The sequence below is a fragment of the Solea solea genome, chromosome 1, assembly GCF_958295425.1.
Source record: "Solea solea chromosome 1, fSolSol10.1, whole genome shotgun sequence".
In the NCBI taxonomy this organism is placed as follows: Eukaryota; Metazoa; Chordata; class Actinopteri; order Pleuronectiformes; family Soleidae; genus Solea; species Solea solea.
The window spans coordinates 25,066,606-25,091,191 of record NC_081134.1 but is presented as its reverse complement, the minus strand read 5'-3'; the positions used below and the strand labels follow the sequence as shown (position 1 = coordinate 25,091,191).

Below are 24,586 nucleotides of genomic sequence, written 5' to 3'. Positions count from 1 at the left end.
TCAAATCTGTTTTAGTTTTACATGACAAAAATAAACTGGTTAGAAATCTGAATAAGAGTTTACCGTTGACTTTAAGCTTGAATTAACAGTAAAAAGTTAAAACAATGATCCCAACCTTTTTATGTGTGTGTGTGTTTATTATTTTTGTTATTTTAAGTAAAACGTCTTGAATTTTGTTCACTTTTTCCTGTTTTTCTGAAACTTTACAGTTTGAACGTAAATGATTTAAAATATTCTGAAATAAAAACTGTGGAAACTTTCTGGTTCAGTCTTTTTCTTTTCAACGCCTCGTGTGTTTTTCACTCTGATTCTGAGGTCACACCTGATGATGCGTCTTCACCTGACCTTCATTTCCCCGCCCACACACACACACACATCCTGTCACAGCAGGCTTGAGGTCAAAACCGCCGCTGTCGCCTTCGTCTGTGACGCTGCTGTGTTCGAGCAGCTTCATCACATCAAGTGACCACATCCACTTCCTGTGGAAACAGTGAGGCAGAAGATTTTCCAACAACAGCAGCAACAGCCGCAGCAGCAACAGAAACAGCAGCAGTAGCAGCAGCAGCAGCAGCAACAGCAGCAGCAGTAGCAGCAGAAACAGCAGCAGCAGAAATCAGATCACTGTATTAAACACATGCATAATATCAATGTTCATAAATGTTTAGACTCAGATCTGACCTTTGTGACCTTTGTCACCTTTTCATATCAATAATGAAAACAACTTAAAAATGTCGGTTTTTCATTCATGTTTTCATCGCAGTAGACATGAGAGCATGAAACAGCTGCAGCTGAGAACATTAGTGCATTAGTTTTAAAGTCTCACTACGTTCACACTCACAGTTTACAGTGTTTCTCAGTGGCTTTGGTGCTTTTCTCAGATCAGAATAAAAATTCTCAGAACTATTAGTCATTTGTGCACATCATAGTAGCTATTTCTCCGTCCTCTGAACACATTGCACATGCTTTTTGAACATGTATCAGTAACTTTCATACTCTGTCTCTGCTGTTTTATAACATTATCATTTGCTTATGTCATGTCAGTCAAAATGAACTATACTTATGGACGCTGAATAGTCGTTCCCAATAAAAATAATAGTCTTCATTTCATTGCTTGAGTCATTACATACAAAATTGTCGAACTAGCAAATGTTATACCTTTCGTTATCATTTTATCCTAAATTTTGCTCTCAGGTGAACTTCAGCTTTCACTCACAAGGACGTGTAACCATGAAGAGCCACTGGTTCACAGTCACTCAGGGATGATATCTGTTGTGATGTAGATGACAATATGTGTCCAGACAGACAGGAACGTCTGGTTTACCTATGTTCAGTTACAATATGTACTGTTACATTGTTCACATTTGTTTCTTATGTTTGTTCTAAATAAGTGACTGTAGTGTATAATGCTGGAGAATTGCAAAGAGCACATACAGTAAAAATGGGAAACGTACCTATTCAGTGTCTTGTACTCACTAACTACAGCAATGTGTAACTTTACTGTAGTTTTCAAATGACTGTACAAGTAGTGTATAGGTAGTGTCACCGAGTTCTGAGAGAATAAACTGTCGTAATGAAAACTCGACAAAGCCGTTTGACTCTCTTGTTCATAAACTTCTCATTTTGATGACACTGGCAGTTTCCTTGACAGGAATACTTGCTTTAGACGAATGGACTCTCCATTCTGAGCAAGTGACATGCTTTTGCAGGTTATCCACTAGGTTTTGCTGTTTTTGAGAAATGCAGTTTGTGTAACTGCTGTGCAGATGTTAATAGTGATGTGAGAAAAGCACCAAAGCCACTGAGAAACACTGTAATCAGACTAAGGTCGTAGTCTGACGGACAGTGAGACGGACAGTGAGACGGTCTTGATGACACTCAAAGCTGTTTTACACCACAGGTGTGTCATTCACTCATTCACTAATTCACTCATTCACTCACACTTTCAGCACATTTTCTATTTTCTGTTAGTCCGACTAAGGTGAGCTGGACTTTAGTCGGACTATTGAGGAAAGTGAATAATTATCTTTGAACATGAATGTGAACACATGAGTGAGTCCGAACCTTTAAATGAACAACATTACGAGCGTCTGAGATCTTTTGACTCAGGTCAGATAGTCGAGCACAGAGTTAAATACCATGATTTAGCAAATGTTTAGATTTTAAACAGTGAAACAGATTTGAGCAGTTTTTGTTTTTGCATTTTGAGAAATATTTTATGGAAATTTAGTTTGAAAATGTAAACTTTGAAACGTTTAAACATTTGTTTTAAATTTCTGCAGCAGTTAGCTGACATGACACACACACACACACACACACACACACACACACACACACACAGGAAACCACAGACAGTTACTGACGTCTGTTTGACAAGTTTCATGTTTTCACAAATTCACTGGATAAAACCTAAAAACACATGAACACATGACGTTTTAGAATATTATTTACAAACAAAAACATTTATATTTCTGAGCCTAAAATAAAAAAAGTCATGTTAGAATAATCTCAGATCATGTAAATTCAGACTCACACGTTCACATATTTGTGATGTTTGTGATGTGGAAACATGACAACATGATTTTGGAAATGTAACATATACATATATATATATATACATATATATATATATTTATATATGTATATATACATATACATATATATGTATTTAGAGTATAAATGTATCTATTACTTTAGCTACACTGACCTCATATATTATGTGACTGTAAATGTCATATTCACTCATTCACCGTCATTCACAGCCTTTAACTGTGCTTGTTATTTCATGTCAGTGAAAATAACAGAAATCCTTTACGTTTAAAATAAAAATCATTGGATTCTGTTTTTATTCATGTCACCAAATCATTTATTGTTTTATAACTAAAGTTTATGTTTACGTGGACGTCATGTTGTCACATTCACCCTCGTCCTATAATGACACATTTCAAAGACTAAAGAGACGTTTACAGATTAAAAAATAATCCTGCAATTAAATAATCCAACAGATTAACATCAACAACAAGAGCTGAGGTTTTCATCTCGATGTTTGTTTTCTTTTATCTGCTATTACATCGTCATTGTTAAGAGAATGAATGAATTAATGAATCTGGTGCTTATAAAATAAATAAATAAAGATCAACTCACAGCACAAATAAATGATAATATTAAGTAGAATTCCTGTGGTGCACACACACTCACTCTGTCACACTCAGGGTATGAACATGACTTCATTATATGTCATTAACCTTGTTCGCTGAGGCTATTATTATTATTATTATTATTATTATTACCATTATTATTACTATTATTCATATCATCACCATTATTATGATGATGCTATAATTTAAGTTGACATCATAGTTGTATAAACACTCTCCCCATTTCTTCCTTTCACCCCAGCCTGTCTTGGCAGATGCTGCACATCTTTGAGTCTGGTTCTGGTTCTGTCAGAGATTTCTTCTCCACTGATGCCGAGTGTTTGTGTGTCAGTGTGTGAACTGTTGTGTTGTCTGTGTACAGACCTGAGAGCATGTTTGTTGTGATGTGGCGCTATAAAAATAACATTGAATTGAACTGGACAGACAAACAGAATGAGTTCAGTTTGTATTGTATATTTATTTTTATTGTAGATTTTACAACTATGATAAAGTAGCAGTTTCACATCATATAACTGTGACATTTACAACAAACACTGCAGTTTATGAATGGACAAGATTTTCATCAGGTTATTAAACGTGAAGCAAATGAAGCGGAGCGTCGATGATTCATCTGGATTTTTCTGCAAAAGAAAAGATGGAACAAAGTTACAGAAGATCAGAGGTCATTCTACAGAAGGTCAGAGGTCATTCAGAAGACATTTTCATTTACAGAATAATTTTGACATCTTTAATGCACTGATTCATGAAAACAATTCATTTACTGTAACGTGAAAAAATAAAGTTCTACAAAAAGAACCTCAGGAAAGTAAAAAAGAAAGTAAAAGTACTTTGTGAAATTGTGAATTATTGTTATTGTTTGAAACGCACATAAACTCATCCACAGACGCAGCGTCATCAGGACGTTGAACACCACGGTCTTAAAGAAGAGAAGTCTGAGAGCCAAGACTATCAGCGTCACACTGTTCACTGTCGGGTCTGAACACAACAACAACAACAACATCAACATCATCATCATCATCAAAAACAACAACAGCATCAACAACAATCATCATCTTTAACAAAACAAAACCAAAACCGAAAGAGAACATATCAAATCAAACAACTTCAAAAGAGTAGACACAAACCTTTGTCCAAAGTTCCCGCACACACAGACGTTTTATTACGACCTGAAAGAGGGAAAACACAGATTATTTGTCTTTATGCTGACGATCAGATGTTCTATAAGAACGAGGTCAGAAAAGAGAAAACAGATTATTCGTCTTTTTGCTGAACAGTTGTTAGCAACCATGTCTTTGAGTATAATTGTAGGTTTAGCTGTGACTTTACTGACACTGTAGAGATGTTTATGAGCCACACCCACTTACTTGGGTCACACGTGTCTCCTTGATCCTCTCCGACCAGCACGACCTGGTTAAACAGAGAGTCGCCTGAGATCTGCACTGGTTCGGATGCTTTTGTTGAGTTTGTTTTGAAGAGCTCGTGCGTGAGGGTTGCTTTGTGAGGGCTGAAACCTGCGGCCAGACACGCTCTGCTCTGCTGGTTTTCCAGGTAAAAGTAGGACGGCGCATATTTGTCGTCTGAAAAACAAAAGGACCAAACATGAACTCACATGAATTAAGTCCAAACATGAATTCACGTGAATTCAGTCCAAACTTGAACTCACGTGAATTAAGTCCAAATATTCACTGTGCAGCATTTACAGCGGCTCTGAGACACATGTGCAGAGGATTCACAGACTCACACACAGCAACATGTGAACTGAACCATGTGACATTTAAATCTAGATCCACATAGAACTGAGTCTGACTTTCTTTGCAGCATTCATAATTAACTTTTAACTCAACTTTTAAAACTATTTTATTTGAGGGTTTGAAGTTGTATTTATTTGAATTATATGACTTTTTTAAACTTGAGTTATTGAACGTTTCAACTTGACTTCATTTAGTTGAAATTTCTATTTTTACTTTAGATTTACTTGATGATTCGGGCCGAACGCTCACACAATGGTGTGAGGACTTATTCTAAAAATTATTATTTTTATTGTTTTTCCCTTGTATCTCTGATTTGACCCCTGAATGAAAACTGGCACGCAAATCAGAACTGCCGAAAAATTTTATCTTTTCAGCGAAATTTGGTGGGAACGTGATTCGGCCCAAGACGAACAAAAAATCTCACTGGGACCATGACCTTGAGTCAACGGGAAGTCGGCCATGTTGGATTTGGTGTCCATCTTGGCGTTTTAAAGTTTGGTAAGTGACAAACTCTGAGGACGTTTTTACGTCTATTTTATTGTTTATTGAAATTTCATGATTGTTAACATGAAACAGAAATTCATGGTAAAAGTTGTAATAAAAAGGTTTGATTGTGAATTTGTGACTTTAATGAAACTTAAATGTTTTTGTTTTTAAAACATCAGATTTTTAAATTACCAAAACAAACAAAATTTAAATAAATATACAACATTAAGATTTACATTTGTTTACTCACTTGTTTCCACTCTCACTTTAGAGTCGCACATTGATGTGATGTCACACGTTTAATAAACACAAGTTTAACCCTTTAGCGCTACTTGTTTGTTTATTGCAGAATAACAAAAAATGTAGTATAATCTATGATTAGATTTTGACTCGTCTTTTTTAACGACTTTTTATGATGAATTTTTCACAAAATAATGTTTGTAAAAATGTTGTCAGTAAATAAATTAAAATGACAACAAATAAAATAAATATATTGATCTACAAGAACTATAATTGTTTGACTTTACTGAGTCGCTCACTGTTCATCTGTTCATTGAGATGTTTGAAATTTAAAAAAACGACAGGTCAGGTTTGAGGTCATGTGACGACAGATGAACATGTTAAACGTGGAGATGAACTCACTGGACACGACATTCACTCGGATTCCGGATCCAAATGTGAGTCTGAAGTTGTTGTTGTTCACACAGGAAGTGAAGTCGTTACAAAAAAACAGTTTGTTCCGTTACTGTGGAAGCATCCACTTAAAAATAAATAAAACATTTTACTTTAAATTTGAAACGTTCTGCTGTGGCCAGTTTAGAATTTGAGTTTTAAAACTTTCATTTGGCTTTTGCAGCCTTTTACGACTTGTTTTTATTTATTAGATTTTTACAATTTGTTTCACTTGAATTTTGCAAAAGTTTTACGACTTTTTTATCTTTTCTTTTTTGGACTTTAAGCCAAATTACATATTTTTATTTCAGAGCGTTTGTTTATGTTAAAACATACAACTGGTGTTATTTTCACAGATTATGATTTAAAGAAAACGTAAAATGTTGGAATATTACGTTTTATAAGATTCACCCTCATTTTACATCTAAACACGATTCTCACAATTTTAGCTGGAAATAAATGTTTCATATTTTATTGTCTGAATGGATTTAATGAAACATTGAAACATTATTTAATTCGAACTTTTAATTAAAAAACAGAATCTGTGGAATTATGTGATATTAATGTTCATTAAATATTTATAATTTTTTATATACTGTATATAAAATTTATAATTTATAATTCATTGCAAATCATTCAAGACTAAGTGTTATTGCATTAAATGTGTTTTTCTAGTGAAATTAAAATATTAAATATTTGAATATGATCATTAAAGTTGGATTTCATGAGAATGAATTTGGATTTTAAAGGATGTCTCGTGTTTTCAGTCACAACATTAATTATTATAATTATTATGTTTCTGATGGAAAATATGATGAAATCTGGGTTTGTTTGTTTTTTTCTTCAGGATTCACTTTGATGTAAACATGTGTTTACTCACAGATCTGGACGATGACTTTGATTCCAGAACCAAAGCGGAGTTTTTGGATTCCAGACTGAGTTGCACAGTCCAGAATGCCTGATCATGAACTCTGAGCTCACATCATTTATGATTGACAGAATCTTTAGAGTTGATGTTTGCGTTGTAATTGTCAGTTTTCAACAATAATGTTGTAAATGACTATTATCAGCTGTTCTCATGACATAATGATTTAAGATTTTCCTCAAAATTCTGAGATTAAAGTCAGAAATCTACGAAAAGAAATAAACTTCTAAACTTTAAAATTAATGTCGTAATTGTGATTTATTTTTCACGTTTAAAAATAAATGAAGATAAAGAACTCACTGATTTCAACATTGAACTTGATTCCTGATCCAGCGTGTCTTACTCTGATCCACATCAAAGCAAAAACCCCTCCTCTGATGTGACATTAAGTGATTTTTATTATCATTGCACTCAGTTCTGTTTTTATCATTTGATTTGAGACGAAAGAGAGAATCAACGACCTTTGAACTTAATCTGAATCTCATCTGTTGATTTATTAGACTAAGATTATTCATTAACAATTCAGTTTCAAACTTATCTTAAGTGTTGATTTAAGTAATGATTTAAGAGTTGGTTTAAGTGTTGGTTTAAGTGTTGATTTAAGTAATGATTTAAGTGTTGATTTAAGAGTTGATTTAAGTGATGAATTAAGTGTTGATTTAAGTGATGATTTCAGTGATGTTAAAGTGATGATTTAAGTGAATTTCGACACGTTGACGTCAGTATTGAGACTTTTTTCTGCTGACCCTGAACAAAGTTGATTAAATTGTCTGCAAACGTCGAACTTTCACCACTTTTATGTTGAAAAAGTTGAACACAGCGTTAATTCATCTTAGGAAATATGTTAATAATAATAATATTTTTAGAAAACTTTACTAACATTTAGTAACAAATAAAGTGAAATAATACATGAGTGAGTCTTTGTTACTTTGAATTATTTAATAAATGATTTCATACTCACTCGTTTCCATTATGACTTTGACTACTTTTCCAAAAATCATCTTTTTGTTTCCTGAACTCGTTACACTGTGTTTTTCACCTCAACACTTACTGTGTTCACTCTTCATCATATTTATATTTATTCATTATTTATTATTATTACTATGTTAATGACTGTGTTGTGTTTTATTTGTGTATATTTTTGTTCTGTATTATTAGTTAAGATATTAACTGTATTTAAATTGGTGTCAAATGTCATTTTTCATTGATTTCATTGAACAAACATGAAAATGAATAACTTACATGATTCAAGCGTGAGTTTTGTTAAAGAAGCAAAGACGAGTTTAGAATCAGACAAAACAGACACACAATAATAAAGTGTGTTACAGAAACACTCACTGTTTTTATATTTTTTTAAATATATTTAAAAAATTAGCTTTGTTGTCTTTAATATTATTTATATAAAACTAATGTAGAATCAGCTGATTTTAAAGAGTTTTATTTATGATTTATGATTTTATTTATGATCTTGTTTTTAAAGGTCAGTTGTTGTTTATATCGAGGTAGAACTTTTCATTTTGTGCAAATCAAATATTTGACTTGATTTAAGTGAAAGCTGCTTCTATTTAAAACGTTCTATCAATAAACATAAATATTTAATCACAAATGGTTTTATTTTTTAAATTCTGCTCTTTTTAGTTTTGATTAATGTCAGAATTTTTTGTTGTTTCCAAACAAAAAATCACATCCGGCTTGAATTCTCTTCTGTAAAACTGAGAGGAAGTGAAAATAACTTTAATAACTTTAATAGTAAAAAAGTAATGTTTTCTTTATGAATGAAGATAAATGAGTTTGAACTGAAGTGTCCGATATTTACGTTTTCAATCAATAAACCGTAAATAATGTACATTGTAGGGTGACCTTGAGTAAATAAAATGTATTATTATTATTATTATTATTATTATTATTATTATTATTATCATAACAGAATAACTTACTGTCATCCACCAACAGTTTGACTCCTTTTCCAAAATAAAGTTTCCAGTTTTCAGTCACACTGAGGTTTTTCTGCTGACGTGAACAAAGTCGATCACATCGTCTGCAAACAGTCGAACTTTCAACACTTTGATTGATCATTACTATTATTTGATTTAACACAACGTTGTTAATTCATCTTAGAAAATGTGTTTTTCATTCTTTGGGTTCATTTTCAAAATAGTTAGACCATTTTAATGTTTCCATAATAACGATAATAACCAAACAACAAATAAAGAAGTGAGTGCTCGTACTTTGAATTATTTAATAAATGATTTCATACTCACTTTCTTCGATTATGACTTTGATTCCTTTTCCAAAAATCATCTTTACATTTCCTGAACTTGTTACACTGTGTTTTTCACCTCAACACTTACTGTGTTCACTCTTCATCGTATTTATATTTATTACTATGTTACTGCTGTTGTTTCATAAAACACGCTTTTATTTAACAGAAATCTCACTGGTTTCTACATCTAATTTTTTAATTTTTTTGAGGTTTGTTCACCGAACACTTTGTTGAAAAAAGAGAAATGGATGAAAGTTGAGAATCACAGTGATGGGTTAGCTAAACACGTTTACAACGGAATGTTAACACGTTTGTTAAAACTTGTCAGAACAAAATTTGAATTTGTGTGAAGTAAATATTTGTGTTATATTTGATAAAAAAATTTGTGCTAATTCCAGTTTATTTATGTTGATGTTTGCAGCTGAATTGCTGATTTTATAAACTTTACATACATATGCACGTGTATATATATATATACATATATATATAAATGAGATGTAAATTCATTGGACATTTTGAGCTGTTTTTATGATCATGTTCTGTTTTAAATTTGTATAATTTAATATAATAAAATAATAATATATAATAATAACTCACTGGACTCGATGTTTAATCTGGTTCCTCTTCCAAAAATCAGTTTATCTAATCCAACATTCACACCACGGCAAACTTCACAACATAAACTTCTTTCTCTCTTTATATGAAAACCATTCATTATTAAACTCATTCTGCAGTGAATCCTCTTATGAACACATGAATGAAGGCATGAATGATTTAATAGATGTTTACTGGAACTAACCACACTTGTTTATTTTAATATTTAATATAAACACTATCCCTGATTGCAGTTCTCTGTTTAGATGATTCGTCTAATTCATAAGAATTCATCAGAATAATCAGGATGAATTATGCGACGTTCACTCGTTCATGAGAGTCTAATTTTTATTAAAATTAAAATTAAAATATGTTTATATTAATAAGTTTGAAAAATAATGTAAATATATTTATATATATTTTGTTGGTTTGTTTGTTTGTTTTTGTCGTATAAAATATTGATGATCATTGATCAAAACTCACTTCTTTCAATGTTTAATCTGATTCCTCTTCCAAAGATCATCTTATTTCCACTCGTCACACAACAGGAAACATCTCAACACAAACGTCGTCTCTTTTATAATAAATATATAAACACATGTGATGATTATGAGTCGTTTTTTAACTATTTACACTAATTTAAATGATTGATTTGGATGATTCTTGACTTTTATTTGATCCAAACTTAGTTTTTATATTTTTTTAGAACAGCAGTGGTTTGTTTTATATACATAGATATATATACAGTACTGTGCAAAAGTTTCAGGTACCACCAGCTCTGTTGTTTTTTCTGTCTGTCAAATTCTGTGATCATTGAAATTTGGAATAAAATTATGTGACTTAAAGCTGGAGTTTAACTCATGCCACATGTAATGCTCAAGCATGTCTTGTATAAACCTGGTGTAATAGACGTTTTTTTCCGGCAGAAATTTCTTTAAATGAAATAAACAAAACACAGGATTTACCAGTAACATTAATTAAGCTTCCACTCCAGTATTAACAGAGCTTTGTTATTGTTCAAGTGTAAGGGTAGATCACGCTAATTACTTGAAACCTGTAGAGGTTGGTGTTTTTTTTTAAAAAAAACAACAAAAATAATTATCCTCTATTGTCGTTATATCATTGCTAAAACAACAAATCTAATGGTGGCCTAAGACTTCTGCAAAGTACTGTATATATATACACATATATATATATATATATATATATATATATATATATACATACATATATATATATGTATATATATATGCATATATATACATATATATGCACATATATAAATGTATGTATAAATATATAATATTGCGTATGAAATATTAATAATCTTGAACAATACATCTTGATCGATACAAAATTGGTTAATCTGGTTTATTTAATCCTCCACACAATTTTTTTTTAAACATTTTTAAGTTTCATAAAAAATATTTTCACTTTGATATTTGACAACATTTCTAGACTTGGGTAAATTTAACATGAATGAAATTCTTCACACTCACTGTTTTCTGTCATTAGTTTGATTCCTTCACCAAATATGAATTGATATCCTGCTGTTGCTGCCGTCACACTGTGAATCTGAGCTCATCAATAACCTTTGTCTGTTTCACATTAAAACATTCATCTCTCATATTTCACGTGTTTGTGCCTTTTTATTTTTACGAGAATAACCTTAGAATAAAAGTTAAATGATGTAACTTTACCATCTTTTAAATACATTATAACGGATTTACTCACTAGTTTGTTTTCTAATCTAAATATAACTTTAATTCTAAAAGTCACACTAACTGATTATTTTTGCTCAGTTAACAATTAAAATATGCAGATACTTTATGAACATAATCAATGAATGTCAATATCATGTTATATTTGAAGAAATGTTGAATAAAAGTTTGAGCCTCTTTATCAAAGTTTCAAAATAAAATGGGTCTTTTCATATTAATATGCTGGTTTTGTGTTTGAAAACCTGTTTTTTTTATAGACAAAGCTGTAAACATTATTTACAACAACAACAACAACTAAACTACAGGTTTCAAACTGACCTGAATAAATGATCAGTTTTTAACTTTAGAAAGACATTTACAACATGACCTCAGTTAACGATGTTAAACTTTAAGTGTTAAACGTTAAAATTAGTGCAAATGCTGAGTCATTGTTACTGTGCAGTAAATTTGGTGGTTACATATTAATTCATGTCATCTGCATATTGTTTGATTCAGCACATTTGAATTAAAGTGTGATGCAGTTCTGTATTTGTTTTATGAATCTAACGGCGGCTCATGTCAATAATGTTGTCATGGCGATACTCACTGCTCTCTGTTTGTTTGATCTGAACAAAAACTACTTGAAGATTTTCACTCAATGAAGCTGCATTTAAAGTTACAAAGCTTTGTTACTCTGTGGCTTTTGTCCATTATTTTAAAATATTACAGACATTTTGTCCAGAATCTTTGACACACATGTTCTTGAATTTCATCCTATTTTTTTGTAGAAACATTACTAAACTTTAAAACATGAACGTTTTGTACATTTACTGATATGAACTAAAATAATCTGAGTGTGTAGAGATGGTGAACTTTTCACTTTAACTTCAAATATTAACTTCAGCAGATGAAATAAAAGTGAAAAACTCACGGCTGATGACAGTGACTTTATATCCTGCACCAAAGATGAGTTTATAGTTTTCAGAAAGAGTCGCACAGTGAATATGTTCTGAACAATAACTACACACACACACACACACTGAACCTCAACAATTACATAATAATTTGACAGTTTGTCATTTGAGGCTTTAAATCATGTTTTTTGTTAAAAATGTGAACTTATCTTTTCATTATTTGTCTATAAACTCAAGTTTATCTTTTATATTTTGTGTTCTTTATTTGAAGTGAATTCATTATTAACATGATGTATTATATATTAATATCTATTAATAATTATGTTGTATTCTGTACAGTAAATAGAAAATAAAATCTTATCTGAAGAATTGTTTTGTTTCATCTTTATTGACTTCCAGTATTAATCTTATCATTTTTATTTTACAACCTTGTTTTTTGTGATATTTCTAGTTTTTCTTCTTCTACAGAAACTTATCTGATCGTGAAGAAGCAGAATTTTAAAACTCACTCGCGTCAACATGGACTTTGGTTCCGCTTCCAAACACCAACGTGTTCACATTCACACAGTCACAAACTTAAGGGCACAAACATGAATTCACACAGTCACAGAAATGAAGGAGTGAAAATGTTCAAATTTTACAGATAAAATCCTTTACATCCTGATTTTGTCTCACATTTGTTTCAACGCAGAATATTGTGACTTTTTTCAAACTTAAACTTAAATATCAACAGTTTTACATTTAGAACTAAACTACTTAAATTAAACATATAAGTGAGTTTTTTCAGTGACTTTATGACGTCCAAAGATCAGTTCAGCTGCAGCATTAATATTCACTTCATGACACAAACTCATCATCAAACTTTTTACAAAAATAACAATTCATCTATGATTCATTCATGTTTTTATAAATTTGAAAATATAATCTTTGTTTTTGAACTAATATTATATTATATATTGTATAAGATTATCAGTGTCTTGTAAAATATTATATAAAATATTATTTTTATTAGTAAAACATGACCAGTCTTACATATATTATGATTGTGTCTTTTGAAAAATATTAATATGATGTAAAATATTGTCAGTGTTTTTAATAAAGTATCTTCAGTACTCACTGGCTTCAATGTTTAATCTGGTTCCACGTCCAAAGATCAGTTTAACTCCAGTTTTCACACATCATGACGCTTCATGACATAAACTCAAAATAATGTGGTGAATAAAACAATATGCAGATGATGTGATTCCATTTAAAATAAACCACCAAATTGTGATAAACGTGAATTTACTGACATTTACAGTCTATGGAGAAGTTTGTGTTTCTTTTAAAAAAATACTTTTTACATTTAATGTGGAAATTTCCAAAAGACTATTTCCATTATAGCTGTAAATCTATCTAAAATTATATGTGTGTATATATATATATGTGTGGAACCATATATATATATATGTGTGTGTACATATATATATATATATATATATATATATATATATATATATATATATATATATATATACATATATACATGTTTTCAGTGTCTAATAAGATATCTTTTTTACTCACTGGTTTCAATGATTGATCTGGTTCCATGTCCAAAGATCAGTTTAAATCTTCCAGTATTCACACATCATGGAGCTTCATGACAATAAACTAATCCTCAAACAAACTCCAGTTAATAAAATGTTAATAAAAAGTTATTTACATTTACAACAAAAATCTAACCTCACTTAAAGGAAATATAAAGATACAGTATGTGATTGTTAATATTTACTGTATTATAAGTTCTGTAATTCATGATGTGTTTGATTATTGTGATTATGAAATTTTTTTGTATTTCACCTCTGTCATGTGTTGTTTTATTGGCATGTGTCATTTATTTGATAAAATATCTTCAGTGTCTTTAATAAAATATCTTCATATATGATTCCATATATAATAAACCACCAAATAATGATTAATGTGAATTTACTGACACTAACAGAGTCTATGAAGCAGTTTCTGTTTGTTATTGAAAAATATACTTTGAACATTTGATGTGGAATTTTTTCAAATGATTATTTTCATTATAGATTTATATCTTTAAATTTGATTTTAAAAATATAAAAAACGTCAGTGTCTTAAATAAAATATCTTCAGTGTCTTTAATAAAATATCTTCAGTACTCACTGGCTTCAATGTTTAATCTGGTTCCACGTCCAAAGATCAGTTTAGCTGTACTTTGAGTTTTCACACATCATGAAGCTTCATGACACAAACTCTAAACCAAACCTCATTCAGAACAACTTGGACTTCATTTAAATAATTAAAATGTAATCTTGAAATAAAATTATAGAAATACATCAGTTTATTCTGCATATAAAATCAAGTGTTTTATAGTTCAGTTCATAAACATTTACATTTTCTTATGTAAAACAATTATATTTGATGCTTCTGTCTGATTGGTTATGATTTTGATCATTATTTTTATTTAAGTAATCTGTGTAATTTTAAGAAGTTAATTTTCTTCCATTCAAAATATATGTAGATGTAAAAAGTTGTTTTGTATTTGACAGTAACATTGAATTGTACTGTGACAGTTTATTCATTCATGTTTACATGTTACACCAACTGAACCAAACCCCATTAAAAAACAGATATTTTGTATTTATTCTTTTGTTTAAATGTTAAATTATTTGTAAATATTTATTCAGATAAAGATGTTTTATTAATAATAATATAAATGGCAATTCTGATACATATTAACTGTTAACTTGTTTTTTTTTCTTTTACAGATATGAATAAAATGATGATTCTGTTTTACTCACTGTGCTCAATTGTTAATCTGATTCCACTTCCAAACAGGAGTTTATTCTGGTTCACAGTATTCACACATCATGAAGCTTCATGACATTAACTCAAAATAATGTGGTGAATCAAACAATATGCAGATGATGTGATTCCATTTATTACCACCAAAATTGTTATTAATGTGAATTTACTGACATTTACAGAGATATGAAGCAGTTTCTGTTTGTTTCTTTAAAAAAATACTTAGTTTAACATTAACTCCATGACAATCGGTCATGTTTAAAATATCTTTTAAAAAAATAAAAATAAATTAATATCAGGATGTCATAGAAACAACTGATCATTGATTCAAATGAGTTTGTAGTGGAATTTTTTTGAAATGATTGTTTTCATTTAGATTTAATCTTTAAATTTGATCTTAAAAAAATAAAATATTTTTAGTGTCTTTAATAAAATATTTTCAGTACTCACTGGCTTCAATGATTAATATTGTTCCACGTCCAAAGATCACTCTATTTACATTTCCAGTATTCACACATCATGAAGATTCATGACATAAACTCGTGGGGAATCAAACAGTATGCAGATGATGTGATCCCATATATAATAAACCACCAAATTGTGATTAATGTGAATTTACTGACATTTACAGAGTCTATGAAGAAGTTTCTGTTTGTTTTTAAAAAAAATACTTTGAACATTTAATGTGGAATTTTTTCAAATGATTATTTTCATTATAGCTATAAATCGTTACATTTGATTTAAAAAATGTATATATGTTCAGTGTCTTTAGTAAAATATCTTTAGTACTCACTGGCTTCAATCATTAATCTGGTTCCACGTCCAAAGATCAGTTTGAATGAACTTCCAGTTTTCACACATCACATCAGTTAATAACATCTGTGTTTTTATAAAAAACAAAAATCCAACCTCACTTAAAGGAAATATAAAGACTCAGTATGTGATTGTTAATATTTAGTGTATTTAGTGTATTTTATTTTGTGATTTATGATGCGTTTGATTATTGTGATTATTAACATTTTTGTTTTCCACCTCTATCATGTGTTGTTTTATTGACACGTGTCATTTATTTAATAAAATATCTCCAGTGTCTTTAATAAAATATCTTCAGTACTCACTGGTTTCAATGTTTAATCTGGTTCCACGTCCAAAGATCAGTTTATATCCACCTCCAGTATTCACACATCATGAAGCTTCATGACATAAACTCAAAATAATATGGGGAATCAAACAGTATGCAGATGACTTCATTCCATATATAATAAACCACCAAATTGTAATTAATGTGAATTTACTGACATTTACAGAGTCTATGAAGAAGTTTCTATTTAACATTTGACATTCATTAACTCATTAACTCGATGACGATTGGTCGTGTTTAAAATGTCTTTAAAATAAATACAAATTTGAATATCAGGTTGTCAAAGCAACTACTGATCATTCATTCAAGTGAGTTTGATGTAGATTTTTTTCAAATGATTATTTTCATTTTAGATTTAAATCTTTAAATTTGATTTTAAAAATAAAATATCTTCAGTACTCACTGTTTTCACTGATTAATCTGGTTCCACGTCCAAAGATCAGTTTAAATGAACCTTGAGTTTTCACACATCATGAAGCTTCATGACACAAACTCTGAACCAAACCTCATTCAGAAAAAAAACTATGATTTTCATTTACATCATTTCAAAATGCAAACTTTAAATAAGATTATAGAAATAAGTCAATTTGTTCATTTCTATGAACATTTACATTTTATATTTACTCTTTTGTTTAAATGTCAAATTATTTGCACATGTTTATTCAGACAAAGATGTTTTATGTATTATAATAATAATATAAATGGCAATGGCTTTTTTTCTTTTACAGACTCTTGAAATGAATAAAATGATGATGATGTTTTACTCACTGTGTTCAATAGTTAATTTGATTCCACGTCCAAACAGGAGTTTAGTCTGACTTCCAGTATTCACACATCATGAAGCTTCATGACATAAACTAATCCTCAAACAAACTCCAGTTAATAAAATCTGTGTTTTTATAAAAACAAAAATCTAAACTCACTTAAAGGAAATATAAAGATACAGTATGTGATTGTTAATATTTAGTGTATTTTAAGTTCTGTGATTTATGAAGTGTTTGATTATTGTGATTATGAACATTTTTGTTTTTCACCTCTGTCATGTTTTATTGACACATGTCATTTATTTGAGAAAATATCTTCAGTGTCTTTAATAAAATATTTTCAGTACTCACTGGTTTCAATGTTTAATCTGGTTCCACGTCCAAACATCAGTTTAGCTGCACCTCCAGTATTCACACATTATGAAGCTTCATGACATAAACTTGAAATAATGTGGTGAATCAAACAATATGCAGATGATGTGATTCCATATATAATAAACCACCAAATTATGATTTATGTGAATTTACTGACATTTACAGAGTCTATGAAGCAGTTTGTTGTTTTTTAAAAATACTTAGTTTAACATAATTAACTCATTCTCATTAACTCCACAACTAAACACAACTTTCTGCTCCTGATATAAATGATGTAACTCTTTAATGTTTAATCTGGTTTCCACTGGTCAGTTAATACCAGAACAACAAACTTCATATAAAAAACAATTATTGATCTTTTTATTGAAAAACTGAACTCATTCATCTTGCAATTTTATTAAAAATGTAATATTTCATCAGTGTGTGCGTTTTTATTTTTAATAGAATAACCTGATAATAAAAGTCCTGGAGCCTCATGTTTTAAATTGTGTCATCACTGATTTTCATATAAATGTTTTAACTTAAACTGAATCTTTTTTAATTTAAATATGAGTTTAGTTTTAGATTTTAAAGTGTCACAGTGGATCTGAGCTCATAATCTCATAAACTGCGTACATATGTTAATGATTTGTTTATTAAGAGCAATTTTATTGACAATTTTCAAATAGCTTAAATCTTTGATTTGGATTCATGCCATTTCATTGATGTAACTTTTAATTTTTTTACATTTTTTAAGATTTATGTTTTAGACCTAAATGCAGTAGTTTGTTTTCTTTTAAAGACACTGCATATGAAACATTAATAATCTGGATCAATACTCATTTCAATGTTTAATCTGGTTCCTCTTCTAAAAATAATCCTAATTCCATCAACAAAAACTTCTTCATATTCATGTTTAATATGTTGCACAAATCTCTCCTGATGTTCTAAACGTAAATCAATCAATGATTTAACGGCTGTGTTTTGTAGAATGATTTATTTTATTTTAAAGAATTGTATGCTTGTATGTATATGATATATTAATAATCTCGGTAAATATTCACTTATTTCAATGAATAATCTGGTTCCAAACACAAGTTTATTTGATCCGGTCAACTTCATTTAGAGTAATTATTTTTTTATGATATTTTTTACACTAACAAGCTTCCTGAGGTACATTTATTTTATTTATTTTATCTAAGAGTCCTGGCAGAGCAGCAAACAACAGTTACACATTTATAATAAAATGATAATAAAATATATGATCAGTATGTTTTTAAATAAGATGAAAATTCAGTGAAAATGTTGAGCTAAAATTAATGCACTGAGGATTGTGGTTTTATTATAATTATCTGTTTTAAATAAATGGATGTTAAAATACTGAGTTTAATATTTATTCTGGTTCCGCTTTATATATTAGTCTCACGATGTAAAACAAACTCAGACTGCTTTTAAAAAACTTCAATATTTTGGTTAATTTTAGATTTCTTGAAGGAAAAAGTTGATTTTAATCTTTTTAAAGTTTTAAACAATAACAATAGTTATTGCCAGTTTACAAATATATTTATGTTTTTGATGATTTTGATTAAATCTTCCTTTTTATCATTTTAACGTATCATATAGAGGATTAATATCAATTATTATTTTTATTATTGGTCTTTACACATCTGATCTGGATCTGAGTTTTTCCTACATATAAACTATAAACAGTGACTATGATCAATAAAATATTCATTAACTCTACTCACTGGTTTCAAAGTTTAATCTGGTTCCACGTCCAAAGATCAGTTTGTATCCACTTTGGGTATTCACACATCATGAAGCTTCATGACACAAACTCATCATCAAACTTTTTACAAAAATAACAAATCATCTATGATTCATTCTTTCATGTTTTTATAAATATGAAAATATAATCTTTGTTTTTGAACTAATATATTATGTTTTATAAAAGATTATCAGTGTCTTTTGTAAAATATTATAAAAAATATTATTTTAAAATGTTGTAATGTTTTATTATTTTATAAAACATTACCAGTTATATATAATTCATATAATATGATTGTGTCTTTTGAAAAATATTAATATTATGTAAAATACTGTCAGTGTTTTTAATAAAGTATCTTCTGTACTCACTGGCTTCAATGATTAATCTGGTTCCACGTCCAAAGATCAGTTTATATGCAGTATTCACACATCATGAAGCTTCATGACATAAACTCAAAATAATGTTTGAAATATCTTTAAAATTAAAAAAAATTAAAAAATTAGGTTGTCATAGCAACAACTGATCATTCATTCAAGTGAGTTTGATGTGGATTTTTTTCAAATGATTATTTTCATTATAGACTGAAATCTTTAAATTTGATTTTAATAAATAAAATATCTTCAGTGTCTTTAATAAAATATCTTCAGTACTCACTGGCTTCAATGATTAATCTGGTTCCACGTCCAAAGATGAGTCTATTAAATCCTCCGGTTTTCACACATCATGAAGCTTCATGACACAAACTCTGAACCAAAGCTCATTCAGAAAAACTATGCTTTTCATTTACATCATTTAAAATACAAACTTTAAATAAGATTATAGAAATATATCAATTTGTTCTGCATATAAAATCAAATATTTTATATTTCAGCTCATACATATTTACATTTTTAATTATAAAAAACACTTATATTTGACGCTTCTGTCGGATTGGTTATGATTTTTAATCATTTTTTAAGTAATCTGTGTAATTTCATTAAGCAAATTTTATTAATTTCATATATATATATATATATATATTATATTTACTCCTTTGTTTAAATGTTAAATTATTTGTAAATGTTTATTCAGACAAAGATGTTTTATTAATAATAATAATATAAATGGCAATTCTGATACATATTAACTGTTAAATGTGTGTTTTTTTCTTTTACAGACGCTTGACATTAATAAAATGATGATTATGTTTTACTCACTGTGTTCAATTGTTAATCTGATTCCACTTCCTAACAGGAGTTTTTGCTGATTCACAGATGTCACACATCATGAAGCTTCATGACATAAATTCAAAATTATGTGGTGAATCAAACAATATGCAGATGATGTGATTCCATATTTAGTAAACAACCAAATTGTGATTAATGTGAATTTACTGACATTTACATAGTCTATGAAGAAGTTTCTATTTGTTTTTAAAAAATGCTTTGAACATTTGACAGTTTTACATCATTAACTCATTTGCTCAATGACGATCAGTCGTGTTCAAAATGTCTTTAAAATAAATACAAAATTGAATATCAGGTTGTCATAGCAACAACTGATCATTCATTCAAGTGAGTTTGATGTGGATTTTTTTATAAACGATTATTTTCATTTTAGATTTAAATCTTTAAATTTGATAAAAAAAAAATAAAATATCTTCAGTGTCTTTAATAAGTTATCTTCAGTACTCACTGGCTTTAATGATTAATCTGGTTCCATGTCCAAAGATCAGTTTAAATGAACTTCCAGTTTTCACACATCATGAAGCTTCATGACACAAACTCTGAACCAAACCTCATTCAGAAAAACTTTGATTTTCATTTACATCATTTAAAATGCAAACTTTAAATAAAATTATAGAAATATGTCAAGTTTTCTGCATATAAAATCAAACGTTTTATATTTCAGCTCATAAACATTTACATTTTTAATTATAAAAACACTTATATTTGATGCTGCTGTCTGATTGATTATGATTTTGATCTTTTTTTAAATAATCTGTGTTATTTCATGAAGCAAATTTTAGTATTTTCATATTTATATATGTATATACATATATATGTCTATATATATGTATATACATAAATTATATTTACTCCTTTGTTAAAATGTTGAATTATTTGTAAATGTTTATTTAGACAAAGATGTTTTATTAATAATAATATAAGTGGCAATTCTGATACATATTAACTCTTAACTTAGTGTTTTTTTCTTTTACAGAACTTGACATGAATAAAATGAGGATTCTGTTTTACTCACTGTGTTCAATTGTTAATCTGATTCCACTTCCAAACAGCAATTTATTCTGATTCACAGATGTCACACATCATGAAGCTTCATGACATAAACTCAAAATAATGGGGGGAATCAAAAAATATGCAGATGATGTGATTCCTTTTATAATAAACCACCAAATTGTGATTAATGTGAATTTACTGACATTTACAGAGTCTATGAAGCAGTTTCTGTTTGTTTTTAAAAGAAATACTTTGAACATTTAATGTGGAATTTTTTTCAAATCATATCTTCATTATAGATTTAAATCTTTAAATTTGATTTAAAAAAAACTAAAATACCTTCAGTGTCTTAAATAAAATATTTTCAGTACTCACTGGTTTCAATGATTAATCTGATTCCACGTCCAAAGATCAGTCTATTCAATCCTCCAATTTTCACACATCATGAAGCTTCATGACACAAACTCTGAATCAAACCTCATTCAGAAAAACTATGATTTACATCATTAAAATGTCATCTTTAAATAAGATTGTAGAAATATATCAGTTTGTTCTGCATATAAAATCCAATGTTTTATAGTTTGGCTCATAGACATTCACATTTTTCTTGTATAAAACACTTATATTTGATGCTTTTGTCTGATTGGTTATGATTTTGATCATTATTTTTATTTAAGTAATCTGTGTAATTTTAAGAAGTTACATTTCTTCCATTCAAAATGAATTTAGATATTAATAGTTGTTGTATATTTGACAGTAACTAACAGTAACATTGAATTGTACTGTGACAGTTTATTCATTCATGTTTAACATGTTACACCAACTGAACTAAACCCCATTTAAAAAACAGATATTTTATATTTACTCTTTTGTTTAAATGTTAAATTATTTGTAAATGTTTATTCAGACAAAGATGTTTTATTAATAATAATATAAATGGTAATTCTGATACATATTAACTGTTAACTTAGTATTTTTCTCTTATACGGATGCTTGACATGAATAAAATGATGATTCTGTTTTACTCACTGTGTTCAATTGTTAATCTGATTCCACGTCCAAAGATCAGTTTAGCTACACCTCCAGCATTCACACATCATGAAGCTTCATGACATAAACTCAAATTAATGTGGTGAATCAAACAATATGCAGATGATGTGATTCCATATAAACCACCAAATTGTGATTAATTTGATGAATTTACTGACATTTACAGAGTCTATGAAGCAGTTTCTGTTTGTTATTGAAAATACTTTTAACATTTAATGTTGAATTTTTCAAAAGACTATTTCTATTATAGTTTTAAATCTTTAAATTTTATTTTAAAAAATAAAATATCTTCAGTGTCTTTAATAAAATATTTTCAGTACTCACTGTTTTCAATGATTAATCTGGTTCCACGTCCAAAGATCAGTTTATATCCAGAATTCACACATCATGAAGCTTCATGACACAAACTCTGAACCAAACCTCATTCAGCAAAAACTATGATTTTCTTTTACATCATTTAAAATGCAAACTTTAAATAACATTTAAGAAATATATCGGTTTGTTCATTTACACAAAATGACAATTCCCCCACGATTTAAGCCTCGTTTTCAGACTAAATCACACGACTTCATTCTTTTTCTCTTTATGTAAGATTGACAAGTCTGAGAAGATTTTTCGGAAATTATACACAAAACTGTGTCATTTAAATATTAAAGATGAAGTAAAGATACCTTCTTTGTGTTTTTATCATTTGCATCAACACTGTTGGACTTTCTGTAACACAAATATTTAATATAAATATATTGATCATCAATATCTGTACTCACTGGCTTCAATGATTAATCTGGTTCCACGTCCAAAGATCAGTTTATATGCACCTCCTCCAGTATTCACACATCATGAAGCTTTGTGACATAAACTCAAAATAATGTGGTGAATCAAACAATATGCAGATGATGTGATTCCATATATAATAAGCACCAAATTGTGATTAATGTGAATTTACTGACATTTACAGAGTCTATGAAGCAGTTTGTTATTTTAAAAAAATACTTTAAACATTTGACAGTTTAACATCATTGACTCCATGACGGTTGTGTTTAAAATGTCTTTAAAATAAAATTTAATATCAGGTTGTCCTAGCAACAACTGATCATTCATTCAAGTGAGTTTGATGTGGATTTTTTACAAATGATTATTTTCATTTTAGATTTAAATTTGATTTTAAAAACAAAATATCTTCAGTGTCTTTAATAAAATATCTTTAGTACTCACTGTTTTCAATGATTAATCTGGTTCCACGTCCAAACATCACTTTAACTGCACTTCCAGTTTTCACACATCATGAAGCTTCATGACACAAACTCTGAACCAAACCTCATTCAGAAAAACTATGATTTTCATTTACATCATTTAAAATGCAAACTTTAAATAGAATTAAAGAAATATATCAGTTTGTTCATTTACATAAAATGACAATTCTGATACTTTTTTTCTTTTACAGACGCTTGACATGAATAAAATGATGATTCTGTTTTACTCACTATATTCAATAGTTAATCTAATTAGTTTATTCTGATTCACACAAACTGAACCAAACCTCATTCACAAAATGTTCATTGTTGAACTCATTTACTAATTGGACTTAATTGTACGTTGATTTGAGTAAAAACATTTTTATGATCAATACTCACTGGAGTCAACGTTTAACCTGGTTCCTCTTCCAAAGATCATCTTCTGATTAGTCACACAATGAAACGCATCATAACACAAACTCATAGTCTCATCCTCAACCAAACCTCATTCAAAAAAACACCATTTAAACCTCGTTTTCAGACTAAATCACACAACTTCATTATTTTTCTCTTTATGTAAGATTGACAAGTCTGAGAAGATTTTAGGAAATTATACACAAAACTGTGTCATTTAAATATTAAAGGTGAAGTAAAGATACCTTCTTTGTGTTTTTATCATTTACATGAACACTGTTGGACTTTCTGTAAAACAAATATTTTATATAAATATATTGATCATCTATATCTGTACTCACTGGCTTCAATGATTAATCTGGTTCCACGTCCA

At 28.9% G+C, this 24,586-nt stretch overlaps 1 protein-coding gene across 1 annotated transcript; it reads right to left on the bottom strand.

Annotated features, from left to right (window-relative positions):
* Positions 1 to 3,592: 3,592 nt before the first annotated feature.
* LOC131461593 (M1-specific T cell receptor alpha chain-like) lies at positions 3,593 to 24,253 on the bottom strand. Its single transcript, XM_058632911.1, has 5 exons — positions 24,199 to 24,253; positions 4,520 to 4,732; positions 4,280 to 4,321; positions 4,023 to 4,130; positions 3,593 to 3,775 (listed from the first exon to the last, which is right to left on the bottom strand). Coding segments are annotated over exons 1-5 (405 nt in total). The 5' UTR covers positions 24,239 to 24,253; the 3' UTR covers positions 3,593 to 3,773.
* Positions 24,254 to 24,586: the final 333 nt, after the last annotated feature.

What these genes read in the sequence shown, in the direction of transcription:
- LOC131461593 (XM_058632911.1), bottom strand. Translation starts at nt 24,238, where the DNA reads ATGATCTTTGGAAGAGGAACCAGGTTAAACGTTGACTCCA. An exon ending in CAGGTTAAACGTTGACTCCA is followed by an intron (nt 4,733 to 24,198) that starts GTGAGTATTGAT and finishes TTTGTTTTTCAG; the next exon opens with ACGACAAATATGCGCCGTCC. An exon ending in TGCGGGAACTTTGGACAAAG is followed by an intron (nt 4,131 to 4,279) that starts GTTTGTGTCTAC and finishes TGTTGTGTTCAG; the next exon opens with ACCCGACAGTGAACAGTGTG.